Raw genomic sequence first — 18782 nt, 5'->3', positions numbered from 1 at the left:
ACATGAGAACATACATCACTGTTGTCCCTCAGTGAAGACAGGGGCTGTGGATACAAGATGCGGGCTCACAGAGTGGCATCTAGATGCATCTGTCTCTCTTCTTTTTTCCGTCATTTCAGATTGATTGCTTTAGGAGGTGGAACTGAGTGCCTATAAATTCATTTGAAAGTAACAGAAAGAAGCTAACCTTGCCTACTTCTTTTGCTTTGGAATTCAGTGTACGACTCCGTCGGGAAGCTTGGGAGCAACGTTCTTCACGGAAACGTGGACAGGCTGGGATCGTACAGCGAGTGCCTCTCCACGCGCTCTCCGTCGGGGGGCTTCCGAGGGCGGTACTGCAAGGTGCATGTCCTGCAGGTGAGCGCGGCGGGGGCGCACTCGCGCTCTCGGGGGACGGCTGAACTGCGTGATAGGGAACCCCGTACAAGCCCGTCGCTTGTTTCTCTTAATAAAAAAGCCCAAAACTCTAAAGATGTTTGGCAAAACGTTAAAACTAAATTGCAAACGGCTGCACTTGCATGTTCTGAGTGCGGGACGTTGCAGGAGGCGGTTGTCCACAAACCGCCTGGGCCTTCAGACATTCCTCCCGCCCCATCGTATGGGGCAAACCTTCTGGACAACCTTCGTGTGGAATCCAAGGTCAAGTCCCAGCCAATGTTTTTGGCCATTAACTCCTGACTCACCATCCGTTTTTGGAATACCAAAAGGTATCTAAGAGCTCTGAGATAGGAATTTGAGGTTATTTTAGCAGATGGGCCCAGACTTCTATGAACATCACTGCATGTGCCTGAGGTCACAGGGCTTATTATCTTCAAAGCATGATAGTTCTTTTACTGCTGGAAAATAAAACCAGGAGCAACCCAGTCTCCTGTTAAATACAAAAATAGACTTTATGACATCACACCACACTAACATAAAAATAACGGGTTGGCTAGAAACAGTCACATAAAATAGCAAGAAGAAATCCAAGCTCTCTAATATAAATGCTATAAAACGGTCTTGCAATGGTTAACCACTGGAGATAGAGAAATTATCACCCAACTCTACTTGTCCCACTGAGGGTTATGATAATGATTGCTTGAGAGTTTAATCAGTGTGTACAAATGTTGTATCTTATTTTTGAAGCAGATTAATGGTTTTGATATCAGAGCAAAAGGTCAGGCCTACACAATTATGTAAGTTACATGTTTAGAAGAAGCATTCCCGAAATTTTTATTTACGATTTGATCTTTTCTTTATTGGGACAGGCATTCTAATCACGGGCTTGACTGATGAATAAAATCTTTACTTGAGATGTTGTGTCCTGTCACAGAGAAATCGCCACTTGGCAATTCTGTTGGAAATCGTAGGGCCGTCAAATCTTAATATGACCCGTTCCGGGGGGGCAAGGGGGGGACAGATGCATGGGGGCAGATCCCACACTGGTGGTGGCTTTGTAAACAATCAGCTGCGAGCTTTGATTTCAAGATGAGTGCATCTGATCTTCTGTAAATTTAACTCGAACCACTCTGTAACGGGACAGCCATCTCCAAAGACGTCAGCAAACTTCTTTCAATACCTTTCTCTCCCCTGTCCTAATCTTAATTCTCGGGCAGCCCACAGCAGAGGCCTTAGAAAAGATGGTGCACGTATGCTCTGAACATTAAAATGAAAGAGCGTTGTGGCATTGTGTTTTCCAGGACGGAGCCGAATACAGCGTGGGTGTGTGTGTCCCTGATTCTTGCGCCGAAGAGGATGTGACTGTGATGTCTCAGTTGGGTAGGTCCGAAAGATACCCAGGGAAACTAGTGTCTTAGCATAAAGTTTGAAGACTCCCAACTCCTTGGAGCCAAGAAAAGCCATTCCTTCAGGAATGACCAACCTTTCATCCTGATAAGTCCAATACCCAGAGAACAATGGCATTTTGGGGATTTGGGAATGGAGGCCAAGGGATAGGAAAGGAGTAGGTAGGAAGGAGGAGAAAGAATAAAGAGAAGGTAAGGGCTGAATCTTCACACAATCAAAGTTGAAATGTAAACAATCTTCCAGGTGCCCACAGTGGCCCGGTTAGGCCTGAGGAGAGCAGGTGGGCCGTGTCGGGTTTCTATACCGTGAATGTTCTCTGCTGTGGCCCATGTGTGGGAATCTGTCAGGTGCCAATTCCAGAAGGCCGTTCTGAACTGGGATTGTGTGCAGTTGATGTGTCGTCATGGATTAGCGCTAGGAGCCCCGCGTTTGGTCCTGATTGTCACCTCGCAGCTGTGTGATCCTGGGCAAATCACTTAATCTCCCCACATTTTAGTCACTTCCTCTGCACGGAGAGGGGTGGACCTGGAAGTTCAGTGTGGCTCCAACTCCCTGCGGCCTTGCAGGCCCTTCTGACCTTCGCCTCACAGAATGAATACACTTCAGTTCACATGGAAACTGGTTTGGTTTCCTCTAATTCTTTCAAAATGTTCAAAGAAAGAGTTCTAAAGCCCAGAAGTTTTACTGCTAGCATCTTTTGTATTTATTCCGGTCATCCAAATAAGAACCGACACGACACATTAAAAGGAAGACACTGGTTCTCTACACTGACTGGACACTTCTGACACCAAATGTGTGTGTCTCCCCCCCTCACATTCCTCAATTCTGACACTACCTAGAGAGAGTGCTGACCCCACAGGTTAAGGGCTCATTCCCACAAGACTCTCCCCCACTAAAGACACCAATCCCAAGTAGTGGGTCCTGAGGTTACCCACACTTCTGTCTGACGTGGCTACAAATCAGGGGTTCCCATAGTATCTTCCACAGGTCTGATAATTCACCCTCATGGTTCACAGAATGCAGAGAAACAGTTTACTATTACTGGCTTATTATAAAGGAAGAGCCAAATGGAAGAGATGCACAGGACAAGCTATTGGGAAGGGACGCAGAGCTTCCTCACCCTCTCAGGGTGACCCTCCAACCCAGCACCTCGATGTGTTCACCAGCCCAGAAGCTCTCAGAACCCCTTTGTGTAGGGTTTTCATGGAGGTTCCATTATGTAGGCACAATGGATTAAATCACTGGCCATTGGTGATTGACTCAATCTCTGGCCCTCCCGGAGGTGGGGGATGGGGCTGGAAGTTCCAATCTAATCCCAGGACTGGTTCCTCTGTCAACCAGCCCCTTCCTCCTGGAGTCATCTTGTTAGCATCAACTCAAGTCTGGTTGAAAGGAGCTTATTATGAATAAGAGCACACCCTCCTCCTACCCCTCTCACTCAGGAAATTCCAAGGGCTTTATGAGCTCCATGCCAGGAACCCAGGCTGAAGGCCAAATATAGGTTTCTTATTATATCACAATATCACACACGTATTAAACGTCTTCCTTTAAGTGTTGATATTGCGGTTAGTTTTCAATAACCTGACACTGTCCTCTGAATTTATGATTATCCCTCCAGATTCGGGTCCAGTCTCTGTCTCCCTAGACAAATATTTTATGTGCTGTTAAAAAGAAAACCAATTGCTATGAATTAAATCTCAATTTCAGTTCTGGTTGGCGAGGCCATCAATATCCTAGCAATGAAGATGAATGTGCAAAGTTGTTATTAGATTAGCATTTCAAGTGAATAAGTGGCTCACTCAGTCTGAGTTAATGTTCATTATTATTTAAGAGATTTATCAATTAGCCTCATTTTTTCTGGCTAATGCTAAGCTGATTAGCCAGAGTTGACATTAGAATAAAGTGGAAGGTGAGACGCTATTATCAATACAAAGATATCTTGATTGTCTTTGAGGACCTGGGAAAAGGAAGGGCCCTGCCTGGGGCGGGCCGGGCTGACAGGGGTAGATGTATTAGGGGAGCTTCCTCGGCCGTTCCCTAAAGCTTTTTGGTGGAGTTGCCATTATTTCCTTTACAGCTGTGGGGACAGCCTGCCCACCCGTGGTGCCCTGTAGCTAGCTGTCTGCAGGCCTCGCTCCCCCAGAGCAGGAGAGCAGGGGCTTCCCAGGTGGGCACCGACGCAGACAGGCCTACAAGAAACAAGCCCAAGGGGCGCCTGGGTGGCTCAGTTGTTAAGCATCTGCCTTCGGCTCAGGTCATGATCCCAGGATCCTGGGATCGAGCCCCACATCTGGCTCCCTGCTCAGCAGGGAGTCTGCTTCTCCCTCTCCCTCTCCCCCTGCTTGTGTTCCCTCTCTCGCTGTGTCTCTCTCTGTCAAATAAATAAATAAAATCTTTAAAAAAAAGAAATGAGCCCAAGATTGCAGAGAGAGGAAAGACGATTCTGGGCAGGGCAGAAGGTATTACTTCCAGGCAAAAAAACTGCACCGTGTGGTTGCCATAGGATCTTATAACATTTCAGTCACCTAACTCGGTGTGAGTTCTTGAGAATGAAAATATGTCACACGGGGGTGTTGAGAGTGTGGACCGAAAGGAAGCCAACCTCAAAGTAGGTTAGTATTTATTCGTTGTCTTCCTGAGGACAGTGGCCCAGGAGACAGTAACTCAGGTTGCCCCGAGGAAGGGCTCCGAAGCCCATCAGCTACAGGGGATTCTATGCGGGAAGCAAAAGGGGGACGCACGCTTGCAAGCAGTTCTCCAAATACGTGTGAGTCACAAGGCATAATTTGTTCAGTTGTAAAAATCAAGGTTTTCTGATTTCCACAGGGACACGTGGAAATTTTTTTTTAATTAATTTATTTATTTGACAGAGAGAGACACAGTGAGAGCAGGAACACAAGCAGGGGGAGAGGGAGAGGGAGAAGCAGGCTTCCCACGGAGCAGGGAGCCCGATGCGGGGCTTGATCCCAGGACCCTGGGATTGTGACCTCAGCTGAAGGCAGACGCATAACAACTGAGCCACCCAGGCGTCCGTACCCTTAAGTCATCTTAATACATTATATTTCTGGGGCGCCTGGGGGGCTCAGTCAGTTAAGGGTCTGATTTCGGCTCAGGTCCCGATCCCAGGGTCCTGGGATTGAGCCCCGCATCGGGCTCCCTGCTCAGTGTGTAGCCTATTTCTCCCATTGCTCCTCCCCCCTGCTCGCTCTCTCTTTCTCCAATAAATAAATAAAATCTTTAAAAAAAAAGACATTATATTTCTATCATATCTGATTGTTCCAAAATATCGCCTGCATGCCTCTGCTTAACTGGTTTTCTGGTTCTCCTTATTTTTGAGATCTCCTGGAGGCCACTTGAGAGGGTCAAGAGGCTGACAGTCACCTACCGAAGCTTTAGTGCATGAGAGTCTAGATAAAAGGTGGGTGTGATGACCACAAATGCAGTTATCGGCTGGTTCCCCGACAGCTCACATCGCGGTATGTCGCCTCACTTGCAGTGTTCTGTTTGGCTCCTGGAACAAAGCGCCACACACAGGGTGGAGCGTCCCTCCCGTCTTTACTTCTGTGGCCCCAGGGCATTCCTCCCCGTGGGTCTCTCCGTTTCCAAATTTCCCTCTGTGTATAAGGACACAGGATTTAGGGCGCACCTACATCCGAATCTAGTAAGACCTCCTCTTAAGTTGATTACTCTGCAAAGACCCTATTTCCCATAAGGTCATAGTCACAGCCCCGAGGGGTTAGGGCTTGTTCCCTTTGGGGGTGGGGGAGGGAGAGACACAATTGAAGCAGAATTGTGTTCAACCCAGAACACTACCTAATGCCTTGTTCCTAGTTTGGCTAGATATCAGAGGTCCTTAAACACGGCAGGGAATCGGGAACATGGTGACTCACAGCCACAAACCCTGGGGCCCTACACTTAGAATGTGCTTGAGAAACATCAGGCAAATCCACCTGGAGTTGAATGGAGAGCAAACAGTTGGCTCTGGTCACAGGGACAGCACAGAGCTGGAGAAGAAGGGGCTGGGGTAAGGGTCTGTGAACGCCGAGTTAGCAAATTTTATCCAGACTCAACTTTGAAGGGCTACGTATTTCCATTCTTAAGGACTCACTCTCAGTCTGTCTCCTGTCCTCATGGAAATTTTATAACATTATATGGCGGCCGCCCTGTCTCTGTTGGCAGTGACCCAAAGCAGTGAGAACCGGGCTGCCTACCATCAATGTGTAACCATCCCTGATATGTGTCCTTTTTCCTGTGCTGTTAGGCTAACTTCATCTCGCCCTGCCTAGTATAATCAAGATTACGAGGCCTACATAGAACAACAGTTCTAGCACTTCGAAGGGTGACTTCTTCCCCCACCCCTGTCTCACAGGGATTCCCTGAGCGCTGACTGAGAAAATGGAGCTATTTTATTTTATTTTAAGATTTTATTTATTTATTTGACAGAGAGAGACACAGTGAGAGCAGGAACACAAGCAGGGGGAGTGGGAGAGGGAGAAGCAGGCTTCCCGCGAGCAGGGGCCCGATGCGGGGCTCGATCCCAGGACCCTGGGATCATGACCCGAGCTGAAGGCAGACACTCAACTGACTGAGCCACCCAGGCGCCCCTAAAATGGAGCTATTTTAATAATGACTCCCTGAGCTACCCACAGAAGCGCCTCAAGAGGAATCCAAAACATGTCACGGAATACCATGTTGTGTTCTCAGTTTAATTCAGGAAATATGTCCCGAGTACGTTTGCCTCTGGCCTTTGTGGGAGATCACATGTGTGTGCAGAGGCAGGAGAATCGAAAGCATTGGGAGTCACTCATTTGGGGAACCCTCCGATTTAGTGAGTAGGAAAAGGCCGTGTGTGCCCGAAGTGAGGGGCGGTCAGGAAGTACCCACGGGAGCTCCCGGGGAGAGCGTGGGACAGGCAGTCGTGAAGGGGAGCTCTGGGGAGCCGCGGGGTTGGGGGCAAGAGCCACACTGGAGGGGGCAGAAGGGGACGCGCGGGCCTGAGCGGGCCTGCGAGAGCGAAGGGGCTGCTGATGGCGCGTGGCGAGATGTTGGTGGGAAACGGATCAGAGGTCCCCTATTCCCCTGTATAGACCTAGAATCTGGCCGTGTAGACACTTAGCTTCAGTCGACTGCACACAGGCTGCCAGCTGGATTTATTAACTACGGCAGGATTCGGCACAGGGTGTTGGCGCTTCCCCTCGGTGCTGCTAGGACCGAGGACATCGAGTCCGGTCATTTGGTGAGGGCGGCCGTGCCCAGCAGACCCAGCCATCCACAGGCAGCCCCATCCCGGAGTCTCGGCTGGGTTCCCGGGCCCCGCGCTGCCTCGGCCCGCGTCGCCACCTGGCAGGTCTCCGTGTTTAGGTGGCTAGGGCTGTCCCTAACAAAATACCACAGACCGGGGGGCTTAGCACCAGAGATGCACCTCTCCTGGTTCTGGCGACTGGAAGTCCCGGGTCCCGGGGGGCGGCTGGGCTGGTGTCTCCCAAGGCCTCTCTCCTGGGCTTGCTCGCTGCGTGTGTGCTCACACGTGTGTGTCCAGTCCTCCTTTCATACAAGGACACCGGCTGGATTGGATACTGTGATGGCCTCGTTTTCACTTAATCACCTCTCTAAAGGCCCTACCTCCAAATACAGTTGCAATCTGAAGTCCTGGTGCTTAGGGCTGCAACGTAGGAATTTGGGGGATGGAAGGGGGCACAATTCAGTCTGTAAGAGTCTCTTCCCAGAGGCCCTTTGATTTTAGGACCTCCAGGGCCCAATTCTGTTCTACTCACTCTCTTCCTCTCCTGACGCTTGGCCCCCCGGAGTCCTGTGATCTCCCCGACAGGAGGGTAGGCGCCTTGGGGGCGGGGGGAGTGGTGTCTGCAGTGCAGCCCTCGGACCTAGGCCCCCCACTTTAGGGACCACTCCTCCGGCTTTCCGCTGGCTGTGTCCTCCCCGATGAGATGTCTGTGGGATCAAGGGGACATGCCCACCTTCCCCTTCTCTTCCAGTCACACTCTGAGTATCTAGAACCCCAGAATTCCCTGCCCAGCTGGCTGCCAGCCCCCTCTAAGGGGGGGCTGTGGGAGAGGGTCAGGCAGGTGGGGCTTAGGTTGTCCACACTCCGCAGGTAAGGCACTTGGTGGTATAGGAGCAGGGAGAAGGTGGGAAGAGAGAAGTGGTGGGCCGGGAGCTGGAGGGGGCCACCCTGCAGAGCCTCCCCACCGTGTGTTCTTACCCCTGAGGGAATGGGGGGGATGGGCCTGAGTGTCTGGAGGCCGCAGCTGATGATGACTTCAGTGTAACCAAGTTTAATTCTTTGGTTACCTCCCCCAGCACACACACACACACGCACACACACACACTCACACTCACACACACAGCATCGTTCTGGCTTCTTGGCTCGGCCAGAGCTATCCCGCGGTTTACAAGTGTAAGTATCCAGCCCCCTGGAGTATCTTTGGGGTCACGAGGGCAGTGTTAACCCTCCTCTGTCCTTCAGGGTCTGGACACTGTTGCTCAGTGCTTCAGACTCCATCCAGGGGCAAGCGCTGACTCCGGAAGGGATTCCCCTGAGGCGACGGAGGTGAAGTGGGTTGTAACTTGCTTTAATAGGCTTTGGGGCCTGTGAGGCAGCCCCCCTAGGATTCAGATGCAGGAAGATGATCGTTGGAGACAACTGGGAACATTTTCTGGCTGCTATGAAGCCTGTGCTTCTTGAGACAGGAAGAGTCAGACCTAAGGAAAAGCAACTTTTAAAAAAACAATGGAAGATGAAGGAAGTGTAATCTGGAAGGCCAGACATACACGTTATCATTCTGTTCCTCATTCTATTGTCTTGTACTTCTTGTTACATTCAGGGCCCTAAGTTACATTTTTTTAAAAAGGTTTTTAAGAGTGTAGATAAACTACGAAGCTTTTTGCCATCTTGATTTTGGATTTCCCTGTGGCCCCCAGTACATGCTGTGCAGTTAAGGCTGACAAGGAAGGTTCTGGCTGCTGTGGTCTCCGAGGAGGTTTGCAGGTCCCCGCAGGGACGGAGCTGGGCTTTGCCTCGTAGGTCTGGGAGGTTGACTTTCTCGGGGCGTCCGGAGTCATCAGGCTGGAGGGCCTGATTCACACGGCCCGGAGGCTCCGGAGTGGGTCATGGATCAAACAGAAGGCCAGTTGATTCCTTTTAAAATTCCAGCGAGGACGGACATGGCGGCTGGTCTATATGCTTCTGTTTCAGTGGAAGAGTTTATTTGGTAAATTCAAGTACAACCAGGCAGTAGCTGTTGGGGGGGCGGTGGGCATTGATTCAGAGCAAATGGAATCAGATACTGAGGAAACTGCCACCGTGTCCCCTCTGGGGACCTGCTTGATGGAGCACCCTCACCCTTGGCCAGTGCTGACGACACGTGGACAACCCCTCCTTCCTGTCTCCCCCCTTAACAGGTCACGATTAAGAATCACAATTAACACATATTATTAATCTTGTAGTGACCTATTGGGACATTTCAGAAACCCTCAGGCCACACTCATGGAGGTAGAAGGACCTTAGAGGACACCGTGTCCAACCCACCCTTCCTCATTAGCCAGAGGAGGAAATGAGACCCAGAGAGGTGAAGTAACTTACCCAGGGTCACACAGCAAGCAGGCTCAAACCCAAGCCTCCTGAATGCAAGTCTAGGCAACGTGTTGTGGTGAAATGAGGTCGCGTGAGGAAATCAAAAGACCGCACTCTTCAGGTTCACACAGACCTGAGTGGGTTCCGTCCCTGCCACTTAGCAGCAATCATAGAGACAGCGATGTTTATTGAGCTCTGACTATACCAGGCACTTCCTAAGTGCTTTATAGCTATTGCTGCATTTGGTTCTCACAACAACCCTATAAGGAACTGTTATCTCCATTTTACCAAGGGGGAAACTGAGGCACAGAGCAATGAAGTCACTTGTCCATGGTCATATTATAAAGAGTAGATACAGGCCCTCAAACTGCAGAACCTGTATTCTTAGCCACTTAATACTCATGCTTATGTGCACGAGTATCCGAGGAGAATTCTCCTTGTCTATAAAATAAGGTAAATAATAGTTTCTTGTAGGTTGTTGATGGATTAAAGATAATGTCCAAAACATGTCTCATACCTAATGGGCACTTAATATTTTATTTTTTTTGTATTTACCATTGCCACTCCCCAGCGTTTGCCGAAGTTCTGGAAGCTCCCTGGTCCTGTGGTGCTCAGTGTCTGTGCTCTGATCAGCAGCACGAGCACCTGGTTTCTTGTTAGAAATGGAAATTCTCAGGTCCCACCCAGACCTACTGCATCAGCCCGCAGGGAGGGGAGACAGGGAGCAAACTATGGAGCAACCCTCTAGGTAATTCTGCGGCACGAGAAAGTTCCAGACCACGGTCCTCATCTTACCACTAAAATCCCTACCAATTACTTGCAGTGACCATGAGCTGTGCCCTGAGTTGGTGCTTCTGAGTTTCCATTTTAAACTGCACCTTTCCCCAGCCTGTGGGCTTCCACCGTATTTTTTCATTTCATATTGCATTTATCTCTCTCCTGTGGGAACCTGTTTGCAAACAGATTTGAGCTGGCCATGGCACCTTTTAGGATTGTCCTTCCCAGTGCTGTGCTGGGAGAGGATTCGAGAGTCTGGGCGGGCTACAGATTCTGGAGAGCACGGTCCACATCGCGCTGGGCTGAGTTCCTCCTCCTGTGAATCTCAGCATCTTCGTGCCTTATTTTCCCCATCAGATATGTGAAAAGCCAGCTGCCCTGTTTAATGTCAAAGTTTTGTTTTGAAATAATAGATATGAAAGCTCTTGGAAAAGTTTATTTATTGCAAAATAAAGTATTATTAATACAATCTCTCTTTTTTTCCCTTGGTAGATATTTTAAGATTCAGAAATACTTCATTTTTGGCCCCTTCTCTTTCTCTCTTTACAATAAATTCTTCCTTCTCATCTGGCGTGGTTGTGGCTAGATGCGCTACTGGAATGTTCCCCTTCGACACCTTTGTTGCCATGTGTCTGTGAGTATGGGCATCTGGGGTATCTGGTTGGGATGTGTATGTCGGGGCTATGTTATCAACTTCCACTCACCAACGACGCATAGTCAATTAATTTTCATTCCTGAGTGATGTCTGGCCAGCGTTCCATGGGAGATCACCGTGTACCTTAAACGAGAAAATTCGGAAATGTTCAAGAGGAAGGCTGACCACACCCACATGGGATTGAGTTTCAGAGTCACTGAGAAATGTATCCTGTCCCAAAATAGTCCTGTTCCTGTCATGTGACCTCTGAAGATTAATTTCTTTTATTTGAGGCATGGCTTCTCCCACAAACACCTCAGCAATCCTGCCTGTTCCTTTTTGTTTGCATCATGCATTGGTCCTCCGGACAAGCTAATAGAATTGCTGGTCTGTAGCTGGAATAATTGGTGAGAGGCTTTCCTGAAAACCTCACTTATATAACTGCCCCTCCTGGGACACGTCCATGTCTTTACCACCACCCCGTCACTCGCGTCAAAGGCTACCTTTATAAAAACTAGTACCCATTTGATCGATTAAATAAATTGGTTTAATGAACATTTTAAAAAATTGGTAACAAGGAGTTCTTTCCCCCAAGTTTAGCTGCTATTCCTACTTTTCACTCCTGTTTCTGTGCATGTGTGTGAGTTGGGTTCTTATTCATTTTGAAACTGTATAGTTCAGGTGAAAGATAGGAATCCTTAGTCATATCAGCCGCAAGTATCTTCCTCAGTGTTTGGGTTGCTTCTGTTTATTTATTTATTTATTTTTTACAATTATAATAAGGAATTTAGTGAAATCCATTCATCTTTGCTTTTATCATTTCTTTCATTATTTATTCTAGAACGCCACTCCCACCCCTTAAAACTGTTAGATATTTATCTGTGTTTTAGTCGGGGGCTGGAGTGGTTTGTTTTTCACCGGGCTCGTTTCTCTCATGTTCCCGTGGCATTGGTGTGAGGTGAGGCTTGGTCACACCTGTCTTCTCCCTGCAGGTGCCTCACCTTGCTGGGCGTCTTCCTGCCCCTGGCCGGGACTGTCTACGTGGCATTCAGGGGGAGGGGGTCTGACGACAGGGCGCCACCCGCCCCTCCGGCGCCTGACAGGAGTCTGCCTTTGAGAGAGACACAGAGGACTGAACCGAGAGGCAGAGCTGGTTGCCCGGCCCATCTCTCACTATCAGGAACCCCAAGCAGAGGAAAAAGTAAGCATTTTAAGAAACTAACACCACTCATGAGAGGTGACTCAGATGAGTCGCAGTTGGAAAATAAACCCTACGGTGCCGGAATCTGGTGAATGCCCCACGGCTTCTAGATGCCAGCGTGGAGGTTGGGTCTCTGCTCTTTACAATGCGGTCTTTGTTTGCTATCAGAGTGTTAAGGCAAGGCCGCTGGAAATGCTGCTTTCTTTCTCGGGGACAATTATCCAGTGTGTCTTTGTGCTACCCAACGACTAGGTCAGAGCAGAGCTTGGCTTTCACTGGAGTAATCCTTTTGAGAACAATTCCATGATCCCAGTGTCTATTTTCAGTGTCGCAACTACGCAGATGACTCACAGAACCCCTCTGGCATCACTAAGGTAAAGGATTTACGTAGAAATCGAAGCCAGGGGGTAAGTGCGCAACTGGCTAAAGGCGGGCGGAGGGTAGCTGAGCCAGAGCGAGATACCCCACTTAGTGAAGGGAGAGCTGGACGGCCGTGAGCGGTTGGTCACCTTGGGTTGTGTTTCAGGGACAAGTCAAGAGCACTTCCTTTATTTCTCCCTGCCCATATGGCAAGGCAAAGACCCCCCCTCCCCACACACACACACTCTGAAACAAGAATAGTATCCTCGTGCAAACACCTTTAGGACGTGGGGAATCATGTTCAGCAGAGCCCCTGCAGGGGCACAGAATTGGCCTTTCCTTCTTCCAACTAAGGGGATAAAAAATAAGACACAATTTCAATGAATGGGCCGAAAGATTATGAGTATGTGATCAAGTAGCTTTGGGGAGTATGTCCCCTGTGGAGGGCACAGTGATGATTTTATCCGATCCTGTTTGGGATCTTCAGGCAAAACCAAAAACAAAGGTACCACCACCACAAACTCCCAACGGCAAGGAAAGCAACACAAAGCGTGTTTGTGTCAGGATGATGGAACAGAAGAGCTGAGAACACTCGCCCTCCTTCCCAAGCCAGAAGGCGGTCCCTCTGCACCCATGGTCATCGTCGTGGGACGCGTTCGTTGTTCAGCTCCTGTGCGGAGTCAGTCCCTGCTGCTCTGTAATTTCTACTCACAGGCCCTCGTTTGGCCCTTCGACTTGGTCTCTTGTTTCTATTCCTCCACATCAGATACTGGGGACCAGTTATGATGGGCTCCCCCAAATCTCAGAGCCCATCAGTGTCTCCTCATGTGATGTGGTTCAAGAACTCGGCTGCCCGGCTGCCACAGAGAAGGTTCCATGGGCATGGCTGAAAGAGCCCATGCTTAGAGATCCCTGGTTAGACCTGCCTTGGTTTCTAACTCTGCCCTTGGTCAGGTTGTCTGACCTCTAGGAAACTCAGTCTCTACCTGCGTAAAATGGGGGCATACAATGGGATTTGTTGAGGGAATTAAACGAGATAATGTGAACTGTCCTCCTCCTGATTCGTTGCTCTTTTCCTCATTCTCTTCCCTTAAGCCAGAAGCGGGAAAGGGGAGCGGCTTTAATTGGTCAACCCCTCTCGCTAACACTGACCTTGCTGAGGTCAGCTGGGTTCCAGGCACCTGCCGCATGCTTCTAGTTATCAGACGGAGGGTGAGCCTGCAGTCCCCAAATTTACCTTTGCCTATTATTAGTTGGAAGGCTGAGCTTCAGAGCTTGGCATTTTAAGGCCAGATCGCAGGATTTTAGGCAGACACACCTGGTAGGGAGTCAGCAATCAGCCACTGAAACATTAGGGTTTTAGCCCAAAATAAGACTCTCTATGATCAGGATACGAAGGTTATGTTAGCTTTTTCAGCAGCTACACTTAAGTGTGGCTTCAGAAAGGTGTATGGGGTGGGGGGGTTCCATGTTCTGTTGCTGTAGCAATTTTTTTGTATTTAATAGCATCAGTAAAATATCACATCCTGAGTGGTTGGAAATAAAAATCGACATGGAGAGAGCCCCAGGGTCAGCATCTTTTTTCCTTTCCACTTTTCCACTCACCAGCGAGTCAAATCAACTTAAGACTACCGTGTCTTCTAGAAGTTTAGAGCCAAATTGGGTATTTCAGATTCCTGGTTCTTTATCCTCCAAATAATCATTGCATTCGCTCAGAGCGGTTTCCTGTTACATGAGCCTGTCCTTTCCTACTTAGATGAGAAAAATACGAGTGCATGTTTGAGGAAGTTTCCATGAACTAAATAGCTGTGGATTTCAGCCTCTGGAAGTCAGGGCTCTTAATCTGTGTTTGGTCACTTGAAGTGAGCTCACAGTAATAATCACTGAGAAAATCCAAAGGGGCCGCAAAGTTTTCCAAAACACCGTCACACCCTGTGGTTCTCCAACTTCGGGAGCCTCAGAAGCACCTGGAGGGCTTGTCACAGCCCAGGTTGCTGGTCCTGACCCTCAAAGATTCTGAGGGGGTAGGTCTGGCATGGGGCCTGGGACTGTGCCTTTCTAACAGGTTCCCGGGTGATGCTGAAGCTGCTGGACTGGGGACCCCCGCTTTGAGGACCACTGACTACATGCGTCATTTCAACCGATCCTCCCCATGCCCCTTCGGCTTCTCCTTTCCATGTACAATTGAGTACAAGGGGCTCAGAGAGGCTGTCCTCCCCAAAGACCAGTTATTTTCAGACAGTGTTATAAGCTGCTACTAGTTAAGTTCACCCACAAGCAGAATTTAGCTGGAAAAAAAAATCAAATGGTAGCAAAATGTATTCAGTACTCGCTTGCCAAGGTAGGCGTCAGGCCAGATGTTTGACAAATGTGCTCAAAGACTCGCAAGAGCCCTGCCAAGAAGCCTGCTCAGTTTAAAAGTGAGGGAAGAGGTCCTGAGAGGCGGAAGAGTGGGTGAAACTGGGCAGAGCCCGGGGCCATATCTCTCCACAGTGGCACGTGGCTTCTCGGGAGCCGAGGGGGGCCGGGACTCAGGACATAGGACACGGCTGATTGTGCCATGCCAAGTGCTGGTGAATGAAAATCCCTCTGGCGGGGTGAGCTCCGTGCCTTCAGGCAGGAACATCGGAGAGTGACTCCGAGGGAAAAACTCCTATTTACAGCTAGAGACTCAAAAAGTTTGGCAATTACATTCTCCCATTTAAGAAACTGAGTTAGAGTTCCAGCACCTGGTTATAAGCCAGATCTCATTTGTAAATAGGTCTCAGTTCTGCAACCTTGCACCTGCAATGTGGAAGCGCCAAGCCACATCCAAGAGAAAGTATGAGTCCCTTGGAGCGGCTTGAGCCTTCCTTTGGAGGTTCCCGGTTCACAATTCCAGCTCTCTGGAATTAATCTAAGTGAGTCCAATTAAAATTTTTTAGAAATTAGAAGGAATAAGTTAAGTGGAAGGGATTAAAGCTATAGGGCTTAACGAGTGAGTAGATCAGCTGTTATGTCATCTCATTGGTTCTTCATGCGAATCCTAAGATCGTAAGATCTGCTTTGATTCCCATCTCGTAGATGTGGAAACATAGGCACAGAGAGGTTAACTCACTTGCCAGAGGTTGCAGAGCATCTAACAAAGGACAGCCAGGTTCAGAGCCAGGAGCATCTACCTAGAGGGCCAGCCTCCTTAACTGCTGGGCTACGCGCCCCTCTGTTTTCATCCCTGTACTTGACAGCTAAGGATGTGGTTTGCAAGTAGTTCAGTCTTGGGAGGACAGAAGGAATGCCATTCCAAGTGGAATGCTGGCTTTATGGAGCATGTGGTTTCTGAATGATGTCTAAGACCCCCCCCCAACTTTGTAAAACAGGACTGGGGTCAGGGGTTGGCATCCCTGGGGCCTGAGCTTGGGCAGGCAGTGTATTCTGGGCACCGACCTCAGAGCACGCATGTTAGGGCAAGTCAAGGTTTACAGCGGAGGGAGACCCCATCCGAAGGTGCACAGATAGATCAAGAGGGGACCGTGGAGAACTGGGTTGAGCAGTCCAGGGTCACAGCAAAGGAGTGTCTGTGTGACAACCGAGATCACCCACGGTGTGTGTGTTTTGACTCGTTTGTGGGGCAGCGTGTGGATTGATCTGGCTTTCAGGGTGGACGGTAACACCTGCGCTCTTGTCCAGGATTTTTAGGAGCCGTGGAGCATGCTCTGACATGCTTTTCTTGGCAGAAGAATGTGCCGGCCGTCTGGACAACAGAGACTCCAGGGAGCCCGTGCTCTGTGCTGAACGGCATCCGGGTTCTGAGTCTCCTCTGGATCATGTCGGGGCACACCAGTCAGATGACTGCATGGCTGTCTTTGGGTGAGGAGAACCGATGAGTCCTTATGAGCAGTTGAGGAAGAGAGCTTTCCCGTGAGGGGAGCCTGTTGGGGCTGCAGCCTTCCCCAAGAGCAGCCTTCCTTCTGTTTCAGAGAGACAGCCATGACCTCTCACAAGTGACTTCCCCAGGCCAGTGCCCAGCAGTCGCTTTACGTCCTCCCGGGTGTGAATCAGGCCCCTGTGAACAGGTGAACAGTGATACCTGAGGGTGGCATATTCCTTGTCCAAAGAGCTGGATTCCTCCTGGTAATGATGAATGAATCCAGAAACTAATGTTTCCTTCTGGAAAAATAGTCAAGCGTAGATAAATATCGTGCACTGGTGTTAAATGAGCGTTTCTCGGCCTTCTGCCTGTGGCCTCGCCCCCGAAGCACCGCTGGAAGGAGCCGCTCTTTGTAAGCGGGGCCAGCCCGTGGGGCGGAGTTGAGGGGGGGGCTGGACTGGGGGGGTTTGGAGAAGCCCCCCGGCGATCTGCACCAGCCCGTGGCGGCCGGGTGACGCTGCCGAGCCCCTGAGCTGTGGGCACAGGGAGGGTAGGAAGCGGCTCAAAGCCTTGGTTACGGGTCCCTGGTAGGCACTATCAGGTGCCTTTGTCACCATTTCTTAAGCCGATCTACCTTCTCCTCCCAAGTTGTGGGGCTGCACGACATCCTCTTGAAGCTATGAAAGTTGAAGGCGGTTCCTCTTGCTTGTTCTGGAAACCTAAATCACAGGACTTTCTGCTGGGAAACAAAAAGACACGGTTTTCACGTTTGTTGCAGATAACGCGCTCGAGTGGAAAACCAGAGTGCCTAAAAACCCACTGTACCTTTGTTCTCGGAGCGGCCCGTTCTATCTTGGGGTTGACACATTCTTCCTGGTCAGGTAATATGGTGTTTTCTCCGCTGTTTGCACATGTTTGTCTGGGGCTGTGTGCGTGTGTGTGATGCCGTCATCGCTCCAGTGAGAAACACTGAATGGCTCACACTGATTTACCCGCCCCGACCTTTGCTTCTGTCCTACTATAGATAGCACTGTTGTCATCAGCTCCTCTCTTCTGTATCTTCAGTTTGTTAAGTGAGGTAGGATGGCTCTCTAAAATTTTTTTTAAGATCTTATTAATTTATTCGAGAGAGAAAGCGTGAGCTAGAGAGTGAGAAAGAGCATGAGCAGGGGGGAGGGGCAGAGGGAGAAGCAGGCTCCCCGCCGAGCAGGGAGCCCCACGTGGGGCTCGATCGCAGGACCCCAAGAGCATGACCTGAGCCGAAGGCAGACGCTCAATCGACTGAGCCACCCAGGCGCCCCTCCAATTTTTTTTTTTTTTTACAAAAGGTGATTTTATCTGAATCAAAGTTGTTTATTTCAGTGGTTCTCAAATTCTGGCCCATGGACTGATGCAAATCTGTGATAAAGTTGCCGGTTCTCACTAGAGTGAAATGTGAACAAATCTGAAAATGGTGTGACATTTCAGAAAGCTTTCTCTATTTAAATGAACTACTAAGAGGTACATTTTCTTAATTGTGTGATACATGTCAGGCACTGTGTTAAGTGCTGCAGCATTACCTCACTTAATCCCAGCGATGTCCCCCTAACAGGGGACCACAACATCCCCATTTTCTTCCTTTTTTGTTGCTAGGGTGAAATTCACAACGTATCATAAAATTAAGCCCCTCGAGTGAACAATTCAGTGGCATTTAGTACATTTCCAGGATTGTGCAACCACCACTTCTAACTAGTTCCAAAACATGTTCAGCATCCCCAGAGGAGATCTCGTACCCATTAAGCGGATCTTCCCCACTCCCCCACCCCCCAGTTCCTAGAAATCTGCTCTCTGAATCTGTGGATTTACCTCTTCTAGGTATTTCGTATAAATGGGCCACAGAGCGTCTGGCCTTTTTGTGTCTGTTTCTTTCACTTAGCGTGATGTTTCTGAGGCTCATGCACTTTGTGGCACAATTCAGTACTTCATTCCTTTTTATGACCGAGTAAGATTCCATTGTATGGATGGACTACGAAATCTCTACTTTAAAGGTAACTGAGGGAGATAGTCCTGGCGCTGACCTACTACCCAAACCCGGGCAGGCTGACTCTGGAGCCCGTGTTCTCTGTCACCGTGCGGACCTGCCTCTACCTCTTTGGGGTTAAATGTCTCTTCCTTCACAGAGAGATGGTGACAGTAGACGGCACTTGCTTCCATCAAATGCTAGGCATTCATCCATCCAACCATCATCTACTGAATTCCTGTTTGCTGGGCATTGTTCTAGGCCCTGAGGATACAACCATGGATAAAACAAAGGAGAACTTCTTGTGGTCCCAAGACTGTGTGTGTGTGTGTGTGTGTTTGTCCAGCAATAAGCAAACAAACAAGAAAAAATGTGGTAGTAATAAATACTAGGAAAGAATAGAACAGTGGTTTGTGAGAGCGAGTGGGTACCTGTTTAGAGTCGTCAGAGAAGGCTCATCTGTTGAGGGGCTGCTGTTGGATCTGAGCGGCAAGAAGGAGCCGGCCATGGGAAAAATCCAGGATGGAAAAGCTTCAGGCAAACTGCCACTGGTGCAGATGAGCTAAGGGGAGAGAGAGAGAGAGAGAG

At 49.3% G+C, this 18782-nt stretch overlaps 1 protein-coding gene across 1 annotated transcript in view; it reads left to right on the top strand.

Annotated features, from left to right (window-relative positions):
* Positions 1 to 14664: 14664 nt before the first annotated feature.
* Positions 14665 to 18782, top strand: part of LOC118541887 (O-acyltransferase like protein-like) — a 29586-nt gene continuing 25468 nt past the window's right edge. The window contains exons 1-3 of the mRNA XM_078060485.1: positions 14665 to 14689; positions 16015 to 16194; positions 16974 to 17076. Coding sequence (XP_077916611.1) covers positions 14665 to 14689; positions 16015 to 16194; positions 16974 to 17076 — 308 coding nt within the window. The remainder of the gene's footprint in view (positions 14690 to 16014; positions 16195 to 16973; positions 17077 to 18782) is intronic.

Source organism: Halichoerus grypus, chromosome 13, assembly GCF_964656455.1.
Source record: "Halichoerus grypus chromosome 13, mHalGry1.hap1.1, whole genome shotgun sequence".
Taxonomy (NCBI): Eukaryota; Metazoa; Chordata; class Mammalia; order Carnivora; family Phocidae; genus Halichoerus; species Halichoerus grypus.
The sequence above is the reverse complement of the archived record's forward strand: the minus strand, read 5'-3'. Positions and strand labels throughout refer to the sequence as shown.